The following is a 27,370-nucleotide window of genomic DNA, read 5'->3' on the forward strand; positions in this document are numbered from 1 at the left end:
CAACTTATGGTTCAATGACGTTGGAGGCCATAGTAAATTGCGTGGACCAGAATTGCACTTTGTCTAGATTACTGTTAATTTCTGCACATTAACATAGACTCTAAGCAGTATTAAGTTTCTTTAAGGTATAATTTGTGTTTCAATCATTTTTCCACCAACAGAACACTGATATGTTCCATCGAACCACGGATGTTGCTCACCGCTTGAATTTGATAAACACATTTTACTCCTTGTCTACAAAAGGTTGGGGACCCCGGTCATAGAGGATCATGTCCACCAGGAGCCGGACATATCTCCCAAACAAATGTCACTTTCGGCAACACCATGCTGTACTTTATGGCAGAAAAGCCTGTAGAGAAAAATTGCTTAGCACTGCTATTTTAAATTCAGGTGTGATTTCAGCTGGAACGTAGGATTCTTGTAGTTGACACTCACATCCTGCTCCTCGTAGTGACCCACTGTACTGCTACCAAATGGTCCCAAATGATTTATGTGACACTGCCACGTGCAGGTGTCCCAATTTCAGTTGTATCCCACTAGAAAAGGAATCTGCAACCTTTGGTTATCGAGAGGATTTGAACTACAACTCCTGTTAGTCCTAGCCAGAATAATTAATGCTGAGGGATCATGGGATTGGTAGTTCAAAACTTCTGGAGCACTGCCGGTTGCAGACCTCTGCACTGGAATGAGCAATCCTTTGAACACATGCCACTATTGTACTGCTCTAATGAATAAGAAATCATGGATGATATGATATGGCATTTGTAACGCGCCTATACACCATTGGAGCTAAAGATTCAGTTGGTTTGTAGCCAATGTTTGGCTGCTATGCTCTTGCAACGAGACATCTAGGGAGACACCTAGGGAGCAAAACCGTATCTAGATACGTTTTAACAAATCTGTCTTTCATGCAATATATGCATTGGTTTTACATGTTTGGAATGGCATAGATTGATGGCTTTGGAGAAATATATCCAAAAGAGTTGTTTTATGTTTCTCATTGTATGCACTGCATTCTCGCAGTAGACCCCTACTCATATCACTCGGTTTCAAAGAGCTTGGACAGAAGAATATCACATGCCAACACACTGTTGACCAATTACATTCTAGAAACAATACCTGCGTGAACATAAAAGGTACTCTTGGACTGTGAGTGTACATAAAACTGTATATTTAAAAAAAGCATCCTTTAATATAGATTTCACTTAGAGTACAAAAGCCAGATAAACACAATCATGGATACAATGTTCTTAAACAACGAAAACAATTTCTGGAATTTGACAATATTTTGCAATATTACAACAAAAAAAACACTTTGGGACTCCTTGGCTGTCCCTTCAGCATTTTGCCTTTTACATACTATATAGGTCACGCCATTCCTCTGCAAGCGCTGCAGCGCTGCAGTGTGGACCATCTTGGTGGCCTTCCCAAGAAACCCTCTCTCTTAGAGATGCTGGGCTGTGTGGACAAAGACGCGGGGGATTCTTGGGAAGACCGCCAAGATGGTGAACTCCCAGCGCTTGCAGAGGTATGATGTGACACATATAGAATCCCAGTTTGGCAGCAGACCCTATATCTTTTTCCCGTTTTGGATGTCTCCAGGGTTATTTAATTCTGCATCTGAATTAGATTCCATATCTCAGTCATGTGACGAACGCAGATTGCTGTACATTCTCTCCCCATCATTTGTATTTCAGCTGCAGCCAAGAATGGGGTTTATTCCTGAATCACAGCTTTTGCTTTATCTGCAACACATACTTTCCATCTGTTTTTTTCTCTCCAATTATGTTGCACGCAAACACTTAAATATTGTGACGTTCTTACTCTGGAAAATGTTCAATGAAAATATGTTTAAAAAGAAAATGAAGTGCAATTTGTAGCTGCTAGAAATAATAAATAATACAGTCTGGGAATTTGTTTGGGAATGTAGCAAGGAAATGCCAAAACGCATAAGCTTTTCAATGTTATATACAGGAGACATCAAGTTTCCTACACTGGCCATTTCCGAGTGAAACGGAGAGGCAACGAACATGCAGAGCTAACTTCAAAACACTGTGAACGCCAATGAGAGAAGAGCCCCTATGCTGCACATTCTGTACCTGATTCGGCCTGCAGCCAATGGGGATGCGCTGAAGAGCAGCAACAGCCACGTGACTCAGTGCCACTTCATCGTGTGTCCATAACTTGGAATTAAGTTACTTTTTTGTTGCTGTCCTGTGCAAGGGTGAACTGGGAACCAAAAGAAGCCCTGGAGATAATGTTCAAAGTGGCCCATATAACACATTTTCAGCAAGCCCAACCCTTTTCCTATGGGAACATTTGGAAATACCACACAAAAGAGGCCCAGGGTGCAGAGGCCTTCTGGGAAATCTCCAGAGTTCTCTATAGGCCAGTCGACCCCTGGTCCTGTGAAGTAGCACTGAACAGGAAGTGTTACTTTGTGGCATATCGAGTAAATGTTGCTACCATTGCATATGGTGTGATAGTCTCAAAGCAAGGTCTTACAATTCTCCATCTTATTTGCGAATTGAGGAACTGAGTTGACGTGATACCGCCGGCAACTTGCATGAAAATAAGGATAGTGTTTGCCTTTGCATTCATCGTGTTTACAGCTGTTCATTGCGGTTTGTACACGTGTATTTTACATAGAAATTCGGGTATCTGTTCACGTGACTGGAATGCACATGTACCGTGTTAGAGAGGTGTTTAGGTGCCACGTGTTAGCATCAGAGTGGTGGATTGACCTATCATGTGTGGGGAGCTATCAAATGCACTGCTGGTGTCATTGAATGCGGTTAGTCAGTAAATGACTAGTCTTAACTGAACGGCGCATACTGTAAAAAGAAGACATTTGCCTGCGACTGTTGAGCTCTGTGCTTTCACCTTGGCCTCTGAAGTCCTAGCTGCTTGTAATGACTTTTGATTTTTACAAAGCTGGGCAAAAATGACCTGCCATTATTTCTTGTCAAACTTCCACATTCAACACAGTCCTGCATGGATCAATACACCAATAAGTGTTGAGCATGCACTCACATGCCAGATCAACGAGGAAGGATATGCACAGAGAAGTAATGCATGTTCTTAGGTGCATTGATGCAACATTCACACGTGAATGGCTAGCGTGATAAAAATGAATGCAGTACATCTGGGAATGCTATTTGAGATGACTTAGAGGTGTATTCACGCCAGTGTTTTCACCATTGGCCAGGTAGCTGTTTAAGTACAGTCTGTGGTACACATCTTGACTAGAGGGTTAAGGAAAATATGCTGTGGGTGAAGGCAGACGGCACTGCAGCAAGAACGTAATAAAGGAAGGATTCTAACAAAATGTCTACAAAAGTCTCCAGTACTTGTGTTCTCAATGTTCATCTGCTCTACGTGTGGTACTCCTCCACAATATAATTCTTCATATCAATTGTTGGAGCAATGTGCCGATATCAATTGTTAGAGCACTGTGCCGGCGAGGCACACACTGCATGCACGCTGGTGGAAAGGATAAAACAATAAAAAAGAGACACAAAAACATCAAGGGCATCCAGACTTTTTGCTCGAGATGCCAATCAAGTCCAACATACTTGTGCTTTGTTTTTCCTTCATGCAATGCCAGTCTACCAAGCAATGGGGATTTTAGCGCATGTGGAAACGATGCTCGCCTCGAGTGATGTGTGAGGAAAATTCATATCTGTCCTGGCACTGGTACCCGCACATGTTGCACTCAAAAGGGTCACGAAAGCCATGACACCCCATGTGGATAGTGTACATGACGTGATCCAAGAAGAGGACTCTACAGGGTTCACACTTGTACATCCTCAGAGGCTCGCCAGTACTGCTCACCACCTTGAAAGGCTCCTGAGAATTGTCAGCTCCTGCCCGCAGCATGTCATAGGGCCTGAGATCTTTTGCCGAGAGCCCATTTCTCAGATGGGGAGCTATGTGGTTTGTGAGGTAAATCAGCCCCCCGCGCTCCTCGTTGTTACTCTCTGTGTCCGTGGAGTCTTGCAAGCTGTTGCTGGGTGATGGATCGCGCTCAGAGGATACTGACTTTGCCTTAGAAAGCAGGAGCAGGTTTTCCCCGGCACCATCATGAGGCATGTGGTTGTTCCGGGGTTGGCCATCACTCTGAGGTTTTTGAAGCTGGTACATAGAACTGATGACGTCTGAGCTCCCAGGAGGCGTCTGAACGAGCGGGCGCAAAGATTCCGCCCCTAGGTAGCTGATGGCATTGTTGATAGCTTGGTCAATGACCTGCGTCTGCATCATTTCGTTCTCTTTCTCGTAGGGTGTGCTGGCGTCGAAGGGATGGTCTGAGAGCCGTTTCTCACCTGCATGCAAAAACAACTCATGTTTAGAGACATTTAGGGGTTAATTGCAGTATCTTCTTCTGACATCAGTAAAACAGAACGACATAGGAGGACTATGACATGCACTTCACTATGCCCATGTGCTGTTGTAAACTTGTGAGCAGGAGTGACAACACAGCAGGCTTGAATTTTCAGATATTATGTGCACTGTAAAAAGAAGCCATTTAGGAACATAAATGGAAATGCACCAAAAGAAACGTGCTGATAAAATAATGCGAATGGATCATCTCCCTATGGTAGGCCAACCTGTGGCTATAGTGTCTTTGAACATCTTGGATATGCGGTAGACAGCAATTAATACATCAAGGATAGCTACTAACGCCACAGATTACTGCCTTCATGCTTTGCCTACATTGGAGACCACTGCAAAGCTCCTTAACATGAATATAGCATACTTCCATTTTCTGGATGCAGATTTAAACTAATACATCATGGTAAAATCTCCTCTAAGATCAAATGTTTGCTTTTAAGTGGAAATCAGAGGAACACAATTTTAGTGCATACTGACTGTGCTTCTTTAATGTTTAGCATTTGCCACAATTGTTATGATATGATATGATATGGAATTTATAATGCGCCATGGGGAGGCCTGTTGCAGTATGTTTGTCAAGCTCACTAACCAGTTTATCTGTAGGAAAGGCTTCCTCTAATGCTTTTCCTTTGCCTTTAGTTTGCTTCAGGCCCCATTGTCTTACTGTAGGAACATATCCTGTGTGGTGTCCAGACATTTGGTCGACCTAAAACTGGTCGAATGACATTTGGTCGACGCAATTTGGTCGAAAACCAAATGGTCGAATTTTTTTTTTTAATTATATATTTATTTTTCGGGTTTTCGTTTTTTACAAAAATGGGTTTTTAGAAAAAAAGGGGGTTGGGGGGGACCCCCCCCCCCAAAAAAAAAAAAGGGGTGAAAATAAAAAAATAAAAAATTCGACCATTTGGTTTTTGACAAAATTGGTTCGACCATTTGTCTGGTCGACCAATTTTTTTCGACCAAATGTCTGGTAACCATCCTGTGTGCCTTTTCCAGCTTACCCTATAATGCATTGCTCCTAGCCTTCACCAGCCCCTCAGACCTCTAATGCACACCACATGCTTTACACGGCTTATTTTAACTTCACAGAGCACAGGTATGGCTTGAAAGTAGAGATTTAGCCAAAGTAGCCAGAATTAAACTGCAGGATGATCCTTCGTCGTCTTCTTCTTGGGGTGGCTCCTGAAGGGCTGGAGCTGGCGACTTCCATCTGGAGAGGTGGTGTTCCCCGTTGGTCAGCCTTGTTATCCGTGCACCTCTGATAAAGTTCCTGCCACTTGCCAGTCTCCCTAACATACTGAAGGAGGAACCTGCACTTGATTATCCTATGACCCCGTTTTGAGGTTAAGCAAGTCGGATAAGGAAGAGTTTGGCCATGTACTATAAGGAATTAAATATCCCCTATTGTACGTGAAAAGGATAATGCATCTCGCCTCAGAGTTTGGTGACCATATATCGGACCTCAGCCTTCGACCTAGTTCCTCTATTTCTTCACAGAACGCCTTGGTCACTTGTATTAAATGATCCTTCTAACGTATGGTAGAGGGTCCATTATCCCATATATAACACAGGGCAGCCTGCAGCATCTGTATAAAAGCTGGTTCATAATTTCTGTAGTACAGGCTTGTTATGACATAACTACCCACCAATATATGAAAATGACATTACTAATACAACTGTAGCAGCGTATTCCATTTGGGTGAACGTCACAATATTTGCTGCTTGAGCCAGCGCAGAGCAGAAGTTCAGTTGCTACAGCAGCACTTAAATCTGTGAATAGCTTTTCAAATTTCTTTTTTTCATAAATACCCTTCTGCGAAATAATTGATAAGGAATCTTTTACAGTAGCATGTTTATTTTTTGCATTGCTGGACTTTAACACAAAAGGGCAGCCATCTATCCTTATTGTGTCGCTTAATTCCAACCACAAACGTTTTTTAAATGCTTTTCCATTTAACTCTTCCAAATATTTTTGTGCAACATTTTTTAATCTGCATATTTTTCGTTAAACAGATTGTACGTTGATTATATGTATCACCAACTCGAAGGTCTCTTGCATTATAGCGCACAGGAAACCAGGCATTCATGAGATGATGGTTTGTGAACATGTGTTATTTAAAAAGGATATTGCAAGTCACCTTAGAGTTTGGTGATCTTCGAAAGGAACTTGGCATTCGTCTCAGTCCTCTATTTGGTCACAGAACACCTTGGTGACTTGCAATGTGTTTGTAACTATTTGTAAAGGATAATTTATCCCATATATAATAAAAGCAATATTTTTCATGTGCAGAAAATACTTCTGTTTCCACTAACTGTGTATACCCTGAGACCTTGCCACTTAAACATGTCATACTTGTAGTAATAAAAGCAACACGTTTTATACACATGGGAAAAACACAGTTTATCTGTGACTTTTTGAGGGTGGAAAAATAGAAAATCGCAGATAAAACACAGATCCCAATTGTTTGGGGAAGCGCTGTCAAAACACTAGATTTAAAAAGAAATACACACTGAAAACAGGAATCCATAAATTTGCAAGTGATTACATTCAAAATGTTTATATTTTATCACACTGGTTAACATGTACCTTCAGCTTCCGAGCTTTTGAACTCTTTCTAGTCTGAAAATGTACAGGTTACCATAGTGACTTGTGTGGTCCTCACTGACTCCTTTTACACTGACGGACCACCTGCCCCAGTAGTGGTGGGGCCTGGAGCATCTCCTTCCAGTGTTATGTATAAATGGAAGAGTGGGCAAGGAGGGCTCGTGAGTCTTATAGGGGAAGGGGGCTGTTGCAGGATGTGATGAATCAGGTGGAGTCATCACTGAACCCTGGCTAGGGGCTGGCAGCTGCTACCTGATGCTGACCCTGGGGGTGGTATTATGAGAGAGGATCACATGGGAGGAGATGGCTTTTGGGGAGAAGTGGTGACCCCATCAGGAGAGGCGCAGTATTCTTCCCTTCCCAGAGAGGAAGACCTTATAATTCCAAAATTATTGATGGCTTGTCGTCACTATACCAGTCTCTCACGTTGTAAACCCCATGTCATGATTCCTGCCCCTCTTGTCCCCAGCCCTCCAAGATGTCAGGCTGGAGCCAGGCCACAATCACCTAGATGGCCCTCAAGGGCCTCTCCATCCCTCCAAAGACTCACTTGGAGTCAGACTTGGCGCTTGTGGCACCAGACTCGCTCACTCCCATAGGATAACATTGGGGATTTGACTTGTAATGCATTGATGGGGACAAGATGGATGCCCCCACATATTTCGGTTCCCAGAACTGCATGTGCGGTCTAGTCTTTTGGGCGTGGTTCAGCCCAGAGGCACCTGGGATACCCAGAGACTATTTAAGCCACACTCAGGCTGAGAAGCATGCTTTGCGTTTTCTGCACCTGCAGCGTGACACTCACCGTGTTCGGATCGGTCTCCAGTGGGCCTGCATCTTTCTTATGCGCTCAGCTCCTGCAAGAACAAGAACAACGTTAGGAACAGCCTTACCTTGCAGCCCTTCTGCCCATCATTCAACGCTCCTTCTGTACTGCAGGCATCTTCGGCGGTGTCATTCCCATCCCGGCACGCTGCTTCCTAAAGAAGAGGAAAAGAACAGAGAAAAGGCATTAGTAAGCATTCTACAGCTCTTCGCTTATTTTTTTTCAAATACAGTACAAGCTTCAAACGCTTACATGAATCCCAGCCACTCTGGGGGAACTGTGTCTACGGAACTTCTCATCCATCTGCGAGGGGGAAAAGACACTCCAAGTTAGCGTGGAAACATCTATAGGCGCCACATACCGCGCTTACTCACCGCATTTGTTCTTCATAACCGGCATCCACACTGACAACGTCGCGGCACCTAAAAGACACAGAAAAAGAACTCAGTTCAATACAAATACGAAAAGGGTGCATCGCGCATCGCGCTCTCACTCACATTCAGTGCCACTCATCTCAGCAGCACGCTGCCATCCCCGGACGCCGGCTATCATCTAAGAAGGAAAGGAACGAAGTTAGAGAACTGTTCAAAGACTCATTATACTTACCAGTCGGACTCTCGCCAGTGAAGTAACTAGGCACCAACGAGCCCACATCAATCAATGCGCCCCTGCGCTTAAAGCAGGATGGAGAGCACACCATCCAAGAAAACAAGGTGAGCTGTGTATCAAAGGGAAGGGTTGGACCCCGGGAAGGAAGGGGTTCAAGCACACAGAGACAATAGGGAGTTAAATTCTACCAATCCTGTGTTTCAGGCCCAGTCGCCAGTCAAATAGCCTCCAGGGAAGGGTTCGAGGTCGTAAGAGGCCAGGACCGGCTGAGTGACATCCCCGTGGATACCAGGTGAGCGTTACAGAACGCAAAGCCTCACATAAAAATCCACCTGGGCGTCATGGGAACGTCAGAAACCGACCAGTTAGCTCAAATGTTGGGACAGCTATGTTCCGAAGTACATGCCGCCAGGCAGGAGACCAACACCCTGAGAAGGGAGCTGATAGTAGCCAAAGAACGTACTGATGATTTAAGCCGACAACTTCTCCAGTCACAAGCAGGGCATGCACCATTGCCGGGAAGCGTGCCCTCGATGCCAGCGCCATCAGCCAATCCCGTTCAGATAACCCTTCCTGGGGCAGTTCCCTTGGCCCCGCCTGAACGATTTACGAGGGATCCCAAGAGGTCTGCAACGTTCATGAACCAGTGCCGCCTGCACTTCCTTTGTAGGCCAGGGGCCTTTCTGGATGACCAATCATGGGTCGCTTTTGTGCTATCCTACTTGAGTGGTAGCGCCGCGAATTGGTCTGTACCCTTTGTGGCCCAAGACGTTCCTTTGCTGCATGACTTCAGGGGCTTTCAGCAGGAGATGGAAAAGCTGTTCGCCCGGCGTACTCATGGGCAGGCATTAGACAACGAACTTCTGTCCCTACGCCAGGGGAATCAAGACTTATTAACATACATAGCCACGTTCAATAGACTCGTAGCTGAAGCAGAAAGGCCAGTGGAGAAGGGAACCACATTATTTCATTGGGAGTTGCGGGGGGAGCTCAATGGATGTTCTTGCACAAGTAGTGAATCCCCCGAAAGACTGCTCAGAATTCATTGACCTTGTTGTTCAACTGGATCATAGGTTGCAGGACAGAAGAGCAGACCGAACCAGACCGGACCCTCGCCCTATGTATGTGCGTTCAAAGGACAATACTACCCGAACAGCGGAAGGTTCAGGAGAACCAATGCAAATCGGGGGGGTCAGGTTCCCCTTGACTAAAGCGGAAAGGGATAAAAGGAGACAGCAGCAGTTATGTCTGTACTGTGGAAGGTCAGGTCATTTCCTTAAAGAGTGCCCTGTGAAGCCACCGAAGAGGACGGTAGGGGCCACGGACAAGGAAGATACCATCAAGGAATCAGAAAACTCCCCAGCCCGGCAAGTGTAGGGGTCCACTTGTCGCACGAAGAAAGTAGACTACAGACCTCACATTTTGCACTACCTGTGGTCTTGATCAATCCCCAACAACCATCTTGGATGCACATAGTAAGAGCGTACATAGACATGTAATTCCCAATGGCCCGTCGGGCCATTGGGAATTACATCGACCAGGATCTTGCGGCAAAGATGGGGCTTCTGTTATGCCCTAAATCAACCACCGACACTGTTACCACTGTCGACAGCACGGAAATAGCTTCTGGTCCAGTATCCCAATGCACTGCAGCTTTAACCCTTCAGTGCCACGATGGACACCAAGAATCTATCGTTTTCGACCTCATTAAGGCACCACAGTTCCGTTTGATTTTGGGAATGCCGTGGTTGGTAGCTCACAATCCTCAAATCGATTGGCGAGCAAAAGAATTGGCCTTTCCCGAGACTTGCGCCCACACATGTTATCGCCAAGAGAAACAACCAATAGACACCAGAACCTCCACGCTTGCGACGGTGGCAATCGGCACCCTCCCAAGTGAATACCAGGATTTTCAAGATGTCTTTCAGAAAGAACAGGCTAATACCCTGCCACCGCATAGACCATACGATTGCCAAATCGATCTGATACCCGGCGCACAAATCCCTTGTGGGTAAATTTACGCACTCACGAAACCAGAAAACCAGCACCTGAAGGCCTATCTTGACCAATACCTGGCCAACGGGTTCATCCGTCCCTCGAAGTCTCCAGCAGCCAGTCCTCTATTCTTCGTACCGAAAAAGGAGGGGGACTTGAGAACGTGCATCGACTATCGCGCACTGAACCAGATTACCGTAAAAAACCGCTACCCTCTGCCACTGATCCCTGAATTGCTTGATCAAGTCAAAGATGCCCAAATCAACACGAAACTCGACCTGACGGGGGCATATCACCTTGTTCGCGTAAAACAGGGGGACGAATGGAAAACCGCTTTTCGCACCTAATACGGCTTTTACGAATATCAAGTAATGCCCTTTGGCCTTTGCAACGCGCCTGCTGCATTTCAATACTTCATGAACGATGTCCTACAGGAATTGATTGATGTCTGCACTCTAGTGTACATCGACGATATCCTGGTGTATTCCGCATCAAAGCAGGACCACGTTAAACACGTCTGATCTGTATTGGGCAACTCTGTCAACACCAGCTCTATGCCAAGCTCGAAAAGTGCTCATTCCACGTCTCCGAGGTGGAATTCCTGGCCTTTATTCTCAGCCCGAATGGAATCCAAATGGATGTTCACAAGGTAGAAGCTATCCTGAACTGGCCATCCCCAACTTCATTCAAGGGGGTTCAAAGTATGCTGGGTTTTGCAAACTTCTACTACCGGTTCATCCCAGGATTTTCGCAAATCGTGCATCCCATCACGTCATTACTAAGGAAAAGCAACAAAACGTTCCAGTGGCCAACTGAAGCCGAGGAGGCTTTCCAGGAACTCAAAGCAAGATTCACATCTGCCCCAATCTTACGCCACCCTCGCCCTGATCTCCCATACCTGGTGGAAACAGATGCCTCAAGCATGGCTATGGGAGCCGTCCTCTCACAAAAGGACCCCAAAACGGGCCAGTTACACCCTGTTGCCTTCTGGTCGCGTAAATTCACACCCCGTAACTCAATTATGCTATTACAGACAAAGAACTCCTAGCCTATAAGTCAGCCTTTAAGGCATGGAGGCACTATCACTTGGGCGCCAGACACACAATCACCGTAATAACTGATCACCGGAACCTCCAGTACCTAAAAACGGTGAAAGCCCAATCCTCACGACAACTACGTTGGGCTCTTTTTTTTGCTGAATTTGACTATGTGATTACATTTCGACCAGGGGAAAAACGTGAAGGCCGATGCCCTTTCCCGTATGGGGGTGGAAGAGCAAGGGTATCAGACCCTTGACCCCATTGGAATCATCCCGAGTGACAAGCTCCTAAGAATCACAGCAACCATAACTCAGAAAGAATTACATGAAGAAATCCAAAACCTGATGAGTCTGGAGCAATTACAAACGTGGAGTGCACAAGGAGAACATTACATGATAAAAGATCAGTTGCCCTACTTCTGGAATCGTTTATTCTTACCAAACCAAGAACTACGAGAACAAGTCATGTCCGGTTATCATGATTCCTTGATCGAGGGCCACCCCGGAATCGCTAAAACCCTAGCCAAGGTAAAACGAATTAATGTTGGCCCACGTGGCGTAAAGACATTATCCAATTCATCCTATCTTGTGGAGTGTGTGCTCAAAACAAGTCATCCAAGCAGAAACCGGCGGGGCTATTACAACCATTGGAAATCCCACCAGCACCCTGGCACACGTTGTCCCTTGATTTTATTACTGACTTACCACCCAGTCAAGGGTTTAACATTATTCTTGTGGTCGTGGACCTATTTTCAAAAATGGCACATTTCATTCCTCTTAAGTGGCTACCAAATGCTTCCACTCTAGCAAAGGTATTTCTTGAAGGCATTGTACGGCTCCATGGGTTTCCTTCAGTTTTGGCCTCAGACCGAGGTACTCAATTCGTATCTAACTTCTGGAGAAAATGCTGCTCTATGGCCCAGATTGACATCTGGCTATCCACCAGTCACCATCCCCAAACGGATGGTCAAACTGAGAGGACAAATCAGACGGTCGAGCAGTATCTGCGTTGCATGTTACACCAAGCTGAAGGAAGCTGGTTCGACCTATTATGGATTGCTGAATATGCTTATAATAATTCCCTACACACCAGCACCGGGCAGGCACCCTTTTATACCATGTATGGCAGGCACCCACGTACTTCTGAGTTGGACATTCCTACAACCGTGGAAATGCCAGCAGTCATAACCTTGCACACAACCATTTCTCAAACCTTTAAAAGGGCAGCTGAACACATACTTCAAGCGAAGAATCGCCAAAAGAAGTTTGCTGATCAACACCGAGCAAAGGCCCCCAACTACCAAGTGGGAGACAAAGTCTGGTTGGCGTCTAAACACGTGTCCATTAAAGGACCCCGAACTTTCCATCCAAGATACCTGGGTCCATTCACCGTCACCTGTGTTATAAATCCTGTGGCGATCAAACTAGCTTTGCCGTCAAACATGCAGATTCATCTTGTGTTCCACGTGTCTCTCCTTAAGCCTGTTCAACCTGGGACCAGGGTAGCAACACCAGCGCAGCCAGTAGTAGTTGCCGGGGAGCCAGAATTCGAAGTCAAGGACATCCTAGATTCAAAGTACGTCAGATCCAGATTATACTACTTTTTAGACTGGAAGGGGTATGGGCCTCAAGACAGGACATGGGAGCCTTGTGAGTACATCCATGCACCTCGCTTGCTTAGACGATTTCATCAAAACCATCCAACCAAACCAGGACCAGACAGAAGAGCCACCTTGAGAGGGGCCTTGGGGGGGAGTGCTGCCATGATTCCTGCCCCTCTTGTCCCCAGCCCTCCAAGATGTCAGGCTGGAGCCAGGCCACGATCACCTACATGGCCCTCAAGGGCCTCTCCATCCCTCCAAAGACTCACTTGGAGTCAGACTTGGCGCTTGTGGCACCAGACTCACTCACTTCCATAGGATAACATTAGGGATTGGCCTTGTAATGCATTGATGGGGACAAGATGGATGACCCCACATATTTTGGTTCCCAGAACTGCATGTGCGGTCTAGTCTTTTGGGCGTGGTTCAGCCCAGAGTCACCTGGGATACCCAGAGACAATTTAAGCCACACTCAGGCTGAGAAGCATGCTTTGCGTTTTCTGCACCTGCAGCGTGACACTCACCGTGTTCGGATCGGTCTCCAGTGGGCCTGCATCTTTCTTATGCGCTCAGCTCCTGCAAGAACAAGAACACCGTTAGGAACAGCCTTACCTTGCAGCCCTTCTGCCCATCATTCAACGCTCCTTCTGTTCTGCGGGCATCTTCGGCGGTGTCATTCCCATCCGGCACGCTGCTTCCTGAAGAAGAGGAAAAGAACAGAGAAAAGGCATTAGTAAGCATTCTACAGCTCTTCGCTTATTTTTTTTCAAATACAGTACGAGCTTCAAATGCTTACATGAATCCCAGCCACTCTGGGGGAACTGTGTCTACGGAACTTCTCATCCATCTGCGAGGGGGAAAAGACACTCCAAGTTAGCATGGAAACATCTATAGGCGCCACATACCGCGCTTACTCACCGCATTTGTTCTTCATAACCGGCATCCACACTGACACGGCACCTAAAAGACACAGAAAAAGAACTCTGTTCAATACAAATACGAAAAGGGTGCATCACGCATCGCGCTCTCACTCACCTTCAGCGCCACTCATCTCAGCAGCACCCCGCCATCCCCGGACGCCGGCCATCATCTAAGAAGGTAAGGAACGAAGTTAGAGAACTGTTCAAAGACTCATTATACTTACCAGTCGGACTCTCGCCAGTGAAGTAACTAGGCACCAACGAGCCTGCATCAATCAACGCGCCCCTGCGCTGAAAGCAGGACAGAGAGCACACCATCCAAGAAACCAAGGTGAGCTGTGGATCAAAGGGAAGGGTTGGACCGCGGGGAGGAAGGGGTTCAAGCACACAGAGACAATAGGGAGTTAAATTCTACCAATCCTGTGTTTCAGGCCCAGTCGCCAGTCGAATAGCCTCCAGGGAAGGGTTTGAGGTCGTAAGCGGCCAGGACCGGCTGAGTGACACCCCCTTGGATACCAGATGAGCGTTACACCCCAAAATCCCTTTCCTGCAAAACACTCTAAAAAGAATACCATTCATACCGCACATCCACATAACAGACACCTAACATCTCCAGTCTACTATGTTTTGTGCTAACCAAAAATCATAAAAAATATCATTTTAGACCTAAGGACTACAACTCACATAAAACCTCATGTACTGACATGAGGAAGAGGGAGAAGGATTTAATGTGGATCAAAGGAAACACTGAGCTGAACATGCGGCTAGTTGTTGCAAGGATGTTCTATGTGCGGGACATTTAAAAATGGTGTCCGAATTGGAGGGAAAGAGAGAAGGAGAACAAAGGCAGAAGGAAGCAGAACCCATGGAGAAGGCAGCAGCATTGGAGTGGACCGTGCTGGAGAATGCAGACACTTTCATACTGTAGTTTGAAAGCAGTATCTACCAGCGTGGCGCGAGGCCACAACACACACAGGGAGTACCACTGGGGTGCCGGCAGCAACAGCAAAGCTACCGGGAGCATGGTCATGTCCAGAAGGATCAGGCTTACTGGCGAGTGGACGCAGAGCTGGCCGGGGAGCAGAGAGGTCTGCAGAGTGGGAGACGTTGCGCCAGATTGAATGCTTCACTGCAGCAACATGCCACGGGTCGGGAACGCTACCAGGCACTGGTGAGTCGGCCCAGAAATGTTAGGGACCCAAGGGCGTATTGACAGGCATGTGAGACATTAAGAACTTATTCTGAATACTAACCAATTAAAATACAAAGACAGAATTTGCCCAAATCATCATGTATGAGATGTCAATATGGGGAAGGCTGGAGCAGGTATTACCACAAGCCAATGAATGCTAGTGAGGGAGTTGAAAGGCCAAACTTGAACAAGTCTACAGACAAAACCTGTTAAGAGTTTAAGCCTTAATGCTGCACTGCTGAATGTTAGATCAGCAGTGTGGCATGCGGTTGAAATAAATCATCTCATTGAGGAGCACAAACTCGATATACTTTTTCTAACAGAAACTTGGTTCACGGATACATCACATGCCATGTGGCATACCCTGTTATCGGAAGGGTTTTCAATGCAAGGCATTGATCACACTAGAAAAATAGGGGGAGGAATTGCCGTCATCTATAGATCACAAATAAAAGTCTCACAATTTTAAATTTTGCAGTGGGATGTATCGGCAGAAATAGGACATTTGGTGATATTAATATCACCAAACAGCTCTTTCAAAATATGAGTAGCCTACAGGCCGCTAGGCATTTCTAGCACATTCCCAGAGGGACTGGACTAATACCTCACTAACACAGGAAGTAAGTACAATGGCATCCTCTGTCTATGTGATTTTAACATTTGGCTAGAGGAGAAATCAGGACCATACACTAAACAAATATGGGAGATTATGTATTCGCACGATTTGACACCTCTTGTTATTTCAGGGTCTCATAACCTTGGCCATTGTTTGGACATATTATTGGCAAGAGGAAAGGGAATTTTGATGAAGGAAACACTGCCCATCTCCTGGTCGGTCTCTGAGGTTGTTCTCTGTGGAGGGTAATAGATCCCTAAAAAGACTCTTAGTGCAAATGGTTTGACATTAAGTCAAATGCCTAAAGAACTGGAGAGAATCCAGGGTACAGAGCTGCGGAAAGAACTGGCTTCTAGTGAATCAATAGGGGAAAGTGATGCTCTGTTCAAAAAAGGGACCTTACTGATGGAAAATATCTGTACTCAAAATGCTCCGCTTAGAGCTAGAGCACCAACCAAGGTCTCTAATCCATGGTTTACCTCTCAGGTACTTGAATTGAAAAGAGCATGCGGGGGAATGGAACAAAGATGGAGAAAAGAAAGAATCCCGGGAAGCCTTAATAAAACTAAAGATATGCTAACTAAATATAAAATAGCAATCTTCCAAGCTAAAGCAGATTTCCTTAGTGGCAAGATAGATGCTGCGGCCAACCAGCCACAAGAACTTTTCTGGGTCATCCCACATTTTATTGGTGAAAAGAGCATGCACTGTGCCAAGGAGCATTCAATGGAACAGGCAAATGTATTTAACAATTTGAGATTAAGGCTATACAGGGAAACCTTGCACAGGGAAGAGAAGCAGAAGTGAGGGAGACATGTAGGCATCCGGATTAAAGTCTTAAGGGAGAGGGTGATGGTTGGCTTTTTGGCTTTAATACAGTTACATAAGAAGGCATACATCCCCTCCTAGTTGCTCTAAAACCAACTAATGACCTACTTTTCCCCGTTCCAGCAAGTGTGGCTAAGCGACTAGAATTAGATATATCACCATTTATGACACATTTTGTTGATATGTCTTTGAGTCAGGGACTAGTCCTAGATGAACTTAAAATGTCTATCATTACGCCACTGCTGAAGAAGGCCAATCTAGACCCGGATAACCACCAAAATTACCAACCTGTGGGAGGCCTTCCATGGCCAGGAAAAATCTTAGAAAAGGTGGCCACAATACAACTCCAGGAATTTGTGGAGAGAGAAGGCATCTTGGACCCTCTGCAATCAAGGTTTTGTCCGACATATGGCACGGAAGCTGTCCTGGTAGTGGTATGGGATGAACTACTACAGGTAGGAGACCAAGGAGAATTATCTCTTCTTGTAATGCTGGATTTATCTGCGGCCTTTGATACTGTGGACTACAACACTCTTATTGAATGACTGAGGAAAGTGGGAAAGGTGTCAGGAAGCGGCATCAAATGGTTTAGTTCATTTCAGTCAGGCCGACAACAAGGGGTGAAACTGGGGGGCTTTCTTTCAGGCCTTCGCTGGCAGTCCCAGAGGGATCATCTTGAGAAGACATAATATCAGATTTCAGTCATATGCAGATGACATGCAGGTGTCCATCAGACTAAACAACGTTAAGGAATCCTTCTCACGGGTAAATAATTGCTTGAAGGAAGTTGAAGCTTGGATGCCTACAAACTGGCTCCAACTTAATACAAATAAGACAGAAGTAATTTTGTTTTGCCCAAAACATCATACCAATGAAACTAGGGGCCCTCCGGCATGGTTTTTTCTGGGATCAGATCTCAAATATGCATCCAAAATCAAGAAGTTGGGATGCATATGGCAGAGTAATTTGGGGTGTGACAGTCAGGTGACGGCAAACATCTGAGCCACCTTCTACAATCTTAGGCTGCTCCGACAGGCTCTTCCCTATGTCCCAAAATAGAATTACACTGTAGTAGTGGGAGCCTTATTAAACTCCAAATTGGACTTTTGCAATAGTCTATTGATGCAGTGCCTGCCAATCAAATCCATTGTCTGCAAAAGGCACAAAATGCGACAGTCTGACTGGTGTTTGGAGTAAGAAGGTCAACACCGATATCAGGCCTGTGTTGATATCTCCACTGGCTGACGGTGGAAGATTGAATTCAATTTAAAAAAGGATGCATAATATCCAAATGCTTGAACAACCTAGCCTCAAGCTACTTGGTGGAAAATATACATTGCTACCAACCAACTGCATCATTAAGGTCAAGATATAAGCATTAGCTATTAGTTCCATCCACTAAACGTGTGTCGAGAGGAGATTGTAGACTCTCAGTGTTTGGCCCGAAGCTCTGGAACAGCCTCCTTCTTGATTTAAGAAGTACAGAGACCTTGCCAGCTTTTCAGAAAAAACTAAAAAACCATCTGTTTAAATAAAATAGAGAATTATTAATTGATAGAGAAGAATAAGTGTTAACCAGTCGATGAACCGATTGAGCTATGCTCTCCGATCTTACATCCGCGGTGTGATTCAATTCAGTTCGTGAAACAAGCACTATACAAATACCTCAATCAATCAGTCAATCATTGTTGGAAGATACTTGGCAGGAGAGTATACCAGGGGATCTGATAAGGGCAGTATACCAGGAAGTCCATTGAAGTCATAGAAATAAATTTACTTACTTGCTTTTGCGAAACACATGGCAAAACAAGTGAATCACAGACTCTAAGAAAACAGGCAAGTGAAAATGTGCAAATGAAACTGCAAAATTGAACAAACACCCTTTACCTGTAAAAATCAAAATACCTGGCAGAAAGATATAAGCAGATACGTAAAGAGTTCACAGGAGGATTTCTGATGGACAAATGCATCAGGTAGTTCGCTAAAATATCAAAGACGATTATAAGAAAACTCTAGATGACATCTCATTGTGCCAAGAAACATAAAAAGGGCTGAATGGTGTGGGACGTATTGTTTCCACAGAAACACCCTGAATCAGGTATGATGAATCAAAGAGGTGGTTGTTTGAAAGAGACACTTTTGCCATCCTTAGGAAGTGGTTGGTTGAAAGAGACACTCTTGTCATCTTCAATGAGTTATTGTTTGAAAGAGATTTTTCTGCCATTCTTCGGATGCATCTAGAGGCAGGGAATCACCCTATGGACCCACGGATTGTTTTGTTGGATTTATCTACTTGTTTTTGAACACTCTTTGTCAAATCTACATCAGAGACATTTTCCTCTTACACCTTTAGCTGTTAATTTCTAGTGTGAGGGTGAGATTAGTATTTGTGGACACAAGGACAGTGTATATAATTTTAACAATTATATACAGTCACCTGCTCTAGCAGTGTTTCCTCTAGTCACCTTGCTGGTGAAGTGTTTCTTCCCGTTCGATTCTAAGGAGGAGGGGCATCATCCACAAACACTCCATTCCCAACACGGAGCATCGCAGAGTGTTGGCTGAGTGTTTGCGGAGGGTACAGCGAGGTGCATGGCGCACTGCGCTGCAGTAGACCCTAAATCAATGCAGTGGATGAGACACCAAGTTTGCACTGGCCAGCTGGAAGGCTTGCAGGAAGAAGAAAACGTTGACGCCAATTCCAATCAAATGCTGCTATCAGATCAGTCTGACGTGGACAAAGGTATTGTGTATAAACCATCCCAACCCGAAACTCCACCTCCCAATAACCATGTTGGAGATACAGCCGGCCCAGACATCCCATCCCTCCGTCATACAAATGGGGCCACAAGAGGTGCTACATACAGCCTGGACAGAGATGCCCCCTGATGCTGACTGTAGCTGGATAGAAAAAAGCAAGGATTGGAACGCGGGTGAGACCCGTGCTTCCCAAAGTAGTAGGAATGCGTGTAAAACACAAATGGTGGTGAACCTCTCCCCTACGTTAGAATACCAGGACTTGTTTGAGAAAACAAAGGAAGATAATATAGCTAATCCAATATAAATAGTTCAAATGCCAGGGGAAGCTACGTCAGACTGAGTAGCAAGAGGCATGGTCCATGCAATAAAGGAGGGTAGAGGCATGGGTCAGTGCCTGAGAGACCATGTGCTACCTTTTGGCAAACAGATAGCATGAGAGGAAGTTGTAGTCCGGCAAGAAACGAGAGAAAGTATGTCAACATTGAAAACACACACGAAATTACAGGAGGTGCGACCGAGACCAAACCGGGCATAAAGAACAGTCGGGCCAATTACAAAAAGCTGAAGTGAATCAATGGTGGAAGGAAGAACTTTAAAATGGCAATTTAGAGGGAAAATGCCCCCAGAGCAACCGAGTGCCCCAAATGCATTTACGAGCGACGGGAAAGAGAATCTCCTCCCAAGAGGCAATTTAGAGAAGGCCTGACTCGACATAACAGATGCAGACATACTGGGAAGTGTCCAGAACCAGAAGGGGCTGATTGGAGATATATCTCCAGCTGTTTCTGCACCTGAAAATCTGTTAGTAGAGTCGTCAGGTAAAGGGCCTGAAAAGCTGTTCCGTCAGTGGAAAAGCAAAGGAGCCTGAAAGAGTGCAACATATGCCCATTTCAAGAGAGCAGAGTTCACTATCTGAAAGGCTTGGACACTTGAAAATAATCACAACAGTGAAGTCGCCAATACACCACCAATAACAAGTCACTAGGGTAGAGTTGGAAGCAGCCCCGACAGACCTCCCGGTTCAAGGAAGTGCTTTGAGCGAAGCATCCAACGTTCTAATAATGTCAGAGTGCCCTGTGACTGGGGGGCAGTTTGTCGGATCACCACCATCAGAGTCCATAGGTGGGTGGGTGTCCCACCAGAGGAGAGAAAATATCAATTGGTCAGGTGGATGGAGACCAGACCCTGCAGGGAAGAGCTCCTCAAAAAAGCTAAAGAGCTGTACTGAATGTGACGAGAAAAGGGCAAAAGAGAGCCAACCCTTACCGTGGTTTAACGAAGAGCCACCAATACCAAAAGAGATGTTTTTTAGTACCACCAGGATGAAGGGTGAGGGTGACAGGTCCATAGAAGATGATCATGATCCGGAGACAGACATTGTCCCTGGAGATCTATGGAAAACAGGAGAAAGGCCTGCCTCACATTATAAGACTAATAGGCGGAATTCCCCTGCCGACGACCAGTGCTTGGAGCACAGCCATAATCTAGAAGATCAATGTGCGAAACTGCAGGCAGCACTTAGTTCAATGGTTTCAATCACCCTCTCCCCTTTTCTTAAATAATATGAAGTGCTGAACGGAAATTATAGAGACCAGTCCATACTCATGGCATTGACGCAGTCCAAGTTCATTTTTATTGAATCTCATGTGGAGGCAGCGCGAGAAAAAAGAACAAGAGAAAAGGAAGCGGAGGGGGCCATCCTCCAAACTCTTATTGACCTTATAGAAGATGCAAGGGAGGACAAAAAATCCTTCCTGATGTGTTTTAGAGACACAATCCGTTTGATGGATTCCCATGAGGTGAAACAAAATAAGAGAAGCGACTCAGTACCAGTAATCCCAGAGCCTGCAAAGCAGGCAGAACCTAGAGGTGGAGCTGTAAGGACGGAAGGTGTGAATATTAAGAGTGCAGGGCTTGTTAACAAACAGCAGACCCAACTTGAGAGAGCAACAGAAGTATGCCCCATTCCCTGCGCGAAAATAAACAAAGGGTATTCTCTCCCATTGGGATCACTGGGAAATGTGATGAAGGAGCGTCAACTCCTGTAGACGCAGGGAAATTCAAAGAAAGTACATTTAAATCGATGGCTCTGATCAAATTATGCTCTCAAAAAACTATAGGGCTGTATATACGGAGAGTGAACCAGTTCCCTATCTTTACAGCTGAAGGGCAACAAGGGCATAAACCTGAGGATAAATGAGTGGGAGGTAAAAGTGAAAGCGGTGGAAAATCTCTCAAGAAAACTGCATAATAACAAGGGTCAGCCAGTGACTAGCCCTTAAAAGATTATTAAGAACATGAGACTGGTCACAGAAGCTCCAATTGGTTCCGCAGTGGTGCCCCCACTCGTAAAAGTGTACTGTCAAAGTTCCTAGTTGATGTAGAGAAAAAGGCCGGAAACACTAGAAACTGACCAATAAGAAGTCAAAGTGAAGCCTCTGATTGGGAAGCAGATCCCTTATTGTAGCGCTTTACATATGAGGAACATGAGATAGACTCAGATGAAGGTTCAGAAGTGATAATTTGTTCTACTGATGAAGATGATGAAGATCAGATCGAACATATGCAAACCAAGGAATCAGATACATTTAGAACTCTAAAAGACAAAAGAGAAACATTTTATCAAAAAGCATAGGCATTTGCAAAACAATCAAACATGAAAGAACTAATGGTGGAATGATCCAGACAAACTAGACACTCCTGTCTAGGAAGAAAGGAGACATGGACTAACAATAAAAAACAGACACCCTCGACCCAAAAAGTGTACAGAGGGATTCATAACTGAGAGTGAGAAGAGATGAGCGCACATCCCAAAGTTTGCCTGGAAAGAGTGCTAAAAGCCGATGATGGCTTGATATTAAATTGTGCGAACATAATGGCACTTTTGCATAACGTCCCCCAGTTGAGAGTTATCGAACCGAAGGACATTAGGATTGTGGACTTCATAAACGAAGAAGAAAATGATAGGGTGTGTCTACACATGACTTCAAAGGCAGTAATAACCCCGTTGCTAAAGGCAAGGGATGATATGAGAGCGCTTGGATTTGATCTAAAGGAGGCCGCAGGGCTTGAGAAAGAGGAGAAAAGGATGAGAGAAAAGGTACCAAGAATAAGAGGACACATCAAGGAGTGTGTGGCATGGTCGCCAGAGTATGACTCCTCAAAATCTCTGAGATACTCACCAAAATTATTGTTAGGTCCCGGAGCCCTAAACATTACCATAAATGGCAGAAACTTCGACATAACCGTTCCACCAGCCGTGAATAAGGAAACACTTGAATCTGGAATATCACAAAAAGAATCTTGGGACTGGCTAGCCAGAACCCTGGCTTTGCTTGATAAAAAATAGACTGAATGCCAGAATTTACAAAGAGAGTTGAAGATTGCAACCTGGAACTGTAGAGGGTGTGTCCATCTCTTCCAATCTATTGACCAAAAGTTAATAGTGCCTCCAGGAATCCTTGTTAAGAGAAACTCCCTATCTGGCCGGATATACAGGCTTCCTAAATGAAGCAGAAAAAGTTAAAAGTGGAAGGCCTACTTCGGGTCTACTTACTTTGGTTAAAGTGGAAAAAGTCATTCATCTGAATCCCTTGATTCAAATCTTCCTAATTGAACTACAGGTTGCCGAAAATGTAAAAGAAGGGCCCCTGGTCATCTTTAATCTATATTGCAATGCAAAAGCATCAGGTGGGAGGCGATTCCTAGATTTGGTTACCAAATGGATTGACGATCTTAGAACTAAGTTGGATAACCCCAGAATAATTATATGTGGAGATTTCAACATCAATGGATTGAGAATAACAAGCACTGAGATAACGAGCAGAAGTCAACTGGAAAAAACCTTACAGGAGTTTAAAATGGCTAGACGAAATGGAGTGCAGAGATCTGTATATAGTGTACGGCCAAGTAAAGGGAGACCAGCCTGGAGCCAAAACATGGTGTTAAGGAAATTATAGCACGATGCTGGATTATTTATTTGTTGATGAAATAACCTTCTACGAGTGAATTCCTTAAAAGTACTGTTAACCGACCACAGTGAGCACTGCCCATTGATATTATCTTGTGCATGTCCATCCTACATGTCCCCTAAAATGTCAGGAAGGAGTCATTGGGGAGGTTAAGTACTGCTTGAAAACAGTGGGAATCGGCTAACGATCTTTACCAGATCTAGCAGAGTGCTTGATGGACTGGCGAGCTAGACCAGGATTGGGACTGGAGTATGAGTCTTGCCTGATGATGTTTAGAGACACCCATGGGGGCACGGGAAACGGTGCCCCAAAGAGAAAACATTTCTATGACAAAGTCCTAGCAGACAAAAAACGACAACTGTCAAAGGATTTGAGATCACTTAAGGCCATTCCGCTCACTAGCAGGATGGCAAAGAAGAAAGAACTAAAGCGGGGCCACAGGAATTGGGTTAAGTCCCACAGATCATTTCTATACAGAGAAAAAATGCTGTGCGCAATGAACATAAAAAATACAAGCCACTTTTAGACCCTGTTAAATGGGAAAGAGTGTGATACAGGAGCACGTCAGCTAAACCCTATTCAAGAAGAAACTTGGGTGGAACATTTTGAAGCCCTCTATGGGCGAAAAAGCCCAAAGACTTTTAGCTCGGGAGAGTCATCATCAAGCAATACAACATGGTAAATCAGTATTGTTAGAGAGGAGATAAAAAACATCATTGCGAAGAATAGCTCATTAAGAGCTCCTGGCCCTGATGGGCTGTCTAATTTTGCACTCAAATTCGCACCTGAGATATGGACGGACTTTTGTCTGGAACTGTTTGGGAGAATAATTCAACAAGGAAAAATCCCCATCTCTTGGAAAAAGGCAGTAGTTATACCCATCTATAAAAAAGGGGACAGAAGTAGTCCCAAGAACTATCGCCTGATTTCCCTTTTAGATGTCTTGGGAACATTTTTCGCTGGCATCCTTCTCAAAAGCCTGAAAGAGTGGATACTGAAAACAGAAAACTTTGACCAAAGACAAGCAGGATATGTAAGCAATGTGGATTGTGGTTTGAAACTCTTTCTAATCAGCTTTATAAAAAGAAAGATCCTCAAAGCAAATGAGAAACTGTACATTGTCTGTATTAATAGGAGGCAGCATTTGATTGTATAGAAAGAGACAGTTTATGGTTAAAACTGAAAAACAAAGGCTGCCCACGAGCAATCATGGAACCAATTAATGAACTGCATACAGGAACCACCCTGCAAATCAAGCTTGATCATTCGGGAAAGTTATCTAAGGTAATTGAAAATAATCGTAGAGGCCTGAAACAAGGTTGCCTCTTGGTTGCAATTCTGTATACTTTTTTCATAAACGATATGAAAGAAACTTTGCAACCAGTAATATCATGCTCTCCAAAGATAAATGGAATTGCAGTGGGCACTTGTTATATGTGGATGACTTAGTGCTGCTGGACCTCACATCGGTGGATCTCCAAAGAAAGCTGGATGCACTGCAATCCTATTTAGAGTGGAAAGGGGCTAAAAATCAACATAGGCAAATCAGAGATTTTAGTGATCAAAAATGCAAGTGCCAAGACAAAAAGATTCTTTCGCTGGGCTCTTCGGGACAGATAGACTAAACATAACAACTTCAACCCGATACTTGGGAATCATGATCAGCACAGACAGAAGAGATATCCCACGGAAGGAAAGCCTATTGGTGAAAACCACCCAATTTACAGCCCTAGGCCTTGTAACAGGAGAAAATATAGCAAATTCTCATTGCAACCTATGATCAGGTTTTACAACCAGAAGGTTGTCCCAGCTTTAACATATGCCAGGGAAGCAGGCCTGAACTTTCTGAAAGAGTTTTATGAAAAACTAGAAAATAAGTATTGGAAGCGAATCTTGAGACTCCCAAACTCTGTTCCAATAGGAGTGATCAAACACGAGCTGAGCCTCTACTCATTATATGCTCCAATCCAATGGAGATCCTTAACAATGTTTCAGAAGGTGATAAGTCCAGCGTGCCCCCCACAATATTTAATCATCAAGAACAAAGAATAAGGCATGTCCTTTTGGCCACTAAATCAGTGGAGAGACGCATGCCGAGACATTCTACTCAAATTGGACATAACAGTCAATACTTTGTGTGACAACCCAAAAAAGGTAAAAGAAGCGTTATTGTTGATAGACTGGGCCGAATCTGAAGTCGAGCAAGCTGCGTCAAAACATCACACTTTATCCAAACTGTTCTTGGTTTACCGAGCATCACCACGCAGTACCTCAGGAAATGTCCCTGTCCGAAGCAACGAGACCTGGTTTTGAGATTCCGTTTAAACATAGTAAGAACTAAGGAAGTACTGTTTAAATGTGGTCTCGTAGAAAATGACAAATGCTGTTTTTTAACAGAAACAGAATCCCTGCGACACTTGATTCTATTCTGCCCGAAACTGGGGAAGGAAAGAACTGTCCTGTTATATGAGAAATTGAACAAAGTTCATGGTCTGGACACTGAAGCATGGTGGGAAACCCTATATGGGGGGCTCATTACCCCAGTGTTGAGAGCTTTGGGTTTGTTCTTGGTTGCGATTTTTGGCAGTAAAGGAACCTCTGATATGAAATAGGACTGTGGGAGTGAAGGAACTAAAAGTTCTGAATGATTAATCAAGGTTTAAAAATGGAGGGGGTCATGTCAAAGGCCAGTATGCCAAGAGATGGTTCTTTGGGGAATAATCTGAGGGAAGATTGATTTGGGAGGTTAATAGAAAGAAAACCAATCTCGATTTTTTGGCAGGATGGGGAGGGGATGGATTGTGCCATTAATTTTAAAAGGTCCGTTACAGCGAAAATGTTACATCCTCTCTTGGCTTTGGAATTGGTATTGGAATAGAGGTTGTAGGAAAAGCAAAAGTTTGTATAATAACTATGTGCTTATTTAATAAAAATAAAAAATTAAAATAATTTTTACAATGGACACAGACTGATCTTTAGTTTTAGTTTCTTAGGTAGGGAAACTCTCTTTAGGATTGGGACAGAGAGGCACATATGCACCCTTTCATGCTAATAAAGATGTCTGATGTTGAAAACACTACCACTTTGTGTCCACCTCTCATTTCTGACTCCTCACAAGTAGCCGTAAAATAGTCTTCACGCTAAACATGTGCGTCTGGAAGAATAAATGTGGGATCAGTAACCTGCCATATTTCCTTAGTTTTTGTTATTATTTGCCTAAAGGTTCTTCGAATCTAAGTATTATAGTTCACTAGTTGTAGGCTTGATTTCCTGTTGGGAATGACCCTTATTATGATCAGTCTCGATTTGTTATCATTTGTTGTTTGTTTACTATTTTTGTTGTTATGATTCATTCTATATTGCTAGTTGTTGTCTTGTCATATCACACCGATGCCTGTGGGCCTTTAGCATTTTATAAATAAATAAATAAATACATCAAATGTAAGTTTAAAAAAATGCTCTGTGATGACAGGCGATCCTCTTTGTATCAATAATGTGCTGATTAGGGCCAATCGATAACATTGAAATTGGTTTATTGTCATATTATTTGCGGCAGATAGAAACAGTGGAACTGGCTAAACCAGTTGATAGGATTTGTTACATTAGTTTTTGGCATAATGGCTCATAAGTATAGCTGGATTGGTCCCTTATTCGAAAGACAGGGCGCTTAGCACTGAGCTATGTTTTAATGGGTCAAATATGTATTCTGTCATAGGTATTTTTGCAATGAAAATGATTTCTCATTGTTTTTGTCCATATTGTCCCTCTGATGTACGGACAGTCATGGATGTTGTACTTGTGTGCTCTGTACAAGGGGACATAAGAAGGACTAAGTGATAATACCCCTGTCCACGATCCATTGTATTAATAGTCAGTTACACTTAAGTGTTTGGGGTCTCTTCCATTTATGCTTTGTAAGTACAGCCATTTTACTGCATACGTTCTACTTCCAATTATGGCAGCCAATATCTTACATACATACCCTAGGACTTGTCCATAGTAATTAATATCTG

The 27,370-nt window shown here is 44.3% G+C and overlaps 1 protein-coding gene across 9 annotated transcripts in view; it reads right to left on the minus strand.

Annotated features, from left to right (window-relative positions):
• Positions 1 to 1,154: 1,154 nt before the first annotated feature.
• IKZF1 (IKAROS family zinc finger 1) overlaps positions 1,155 to 27,370 on the minus strand; it is a 393,336-nt gene continuing 367,120 nt past the window's right edge. For all 9 annotated transcript variants that reach the window (XM_069613422.1, XM_069613416.1, XM_069613415.1 and 6 more), the window contains one exon: positions 1,155 to 4,322. In XM_069613422.1, coding sequence (XP_069469523.1) covers positions 3,628 to 4,322 — 695 coding nt within the window. In that variant the 3' untranslated portion in view covers positions 1,155 to 3,627. The remainder of the gene's footprint in view (positions 4,323 to 27,370) is intronic.

The sequence above is a fragment of the Ambystoma mexicanum genome, chromosome 5p, assembly GCF_040938575.1.
Source record: "Ambystoma mexicanum isolate Mex_15411 chromosome 5p, UKY_AmexF1_1, whole genome shotgun sequence".
NCBI classification, from domain to species: domain Eukaryota; kingdom Metazoa; phylum Chordata; class Amphibia; order Caudata; family Ambystomatidae; genus Ambystoma; species Ambystoma mexicanum.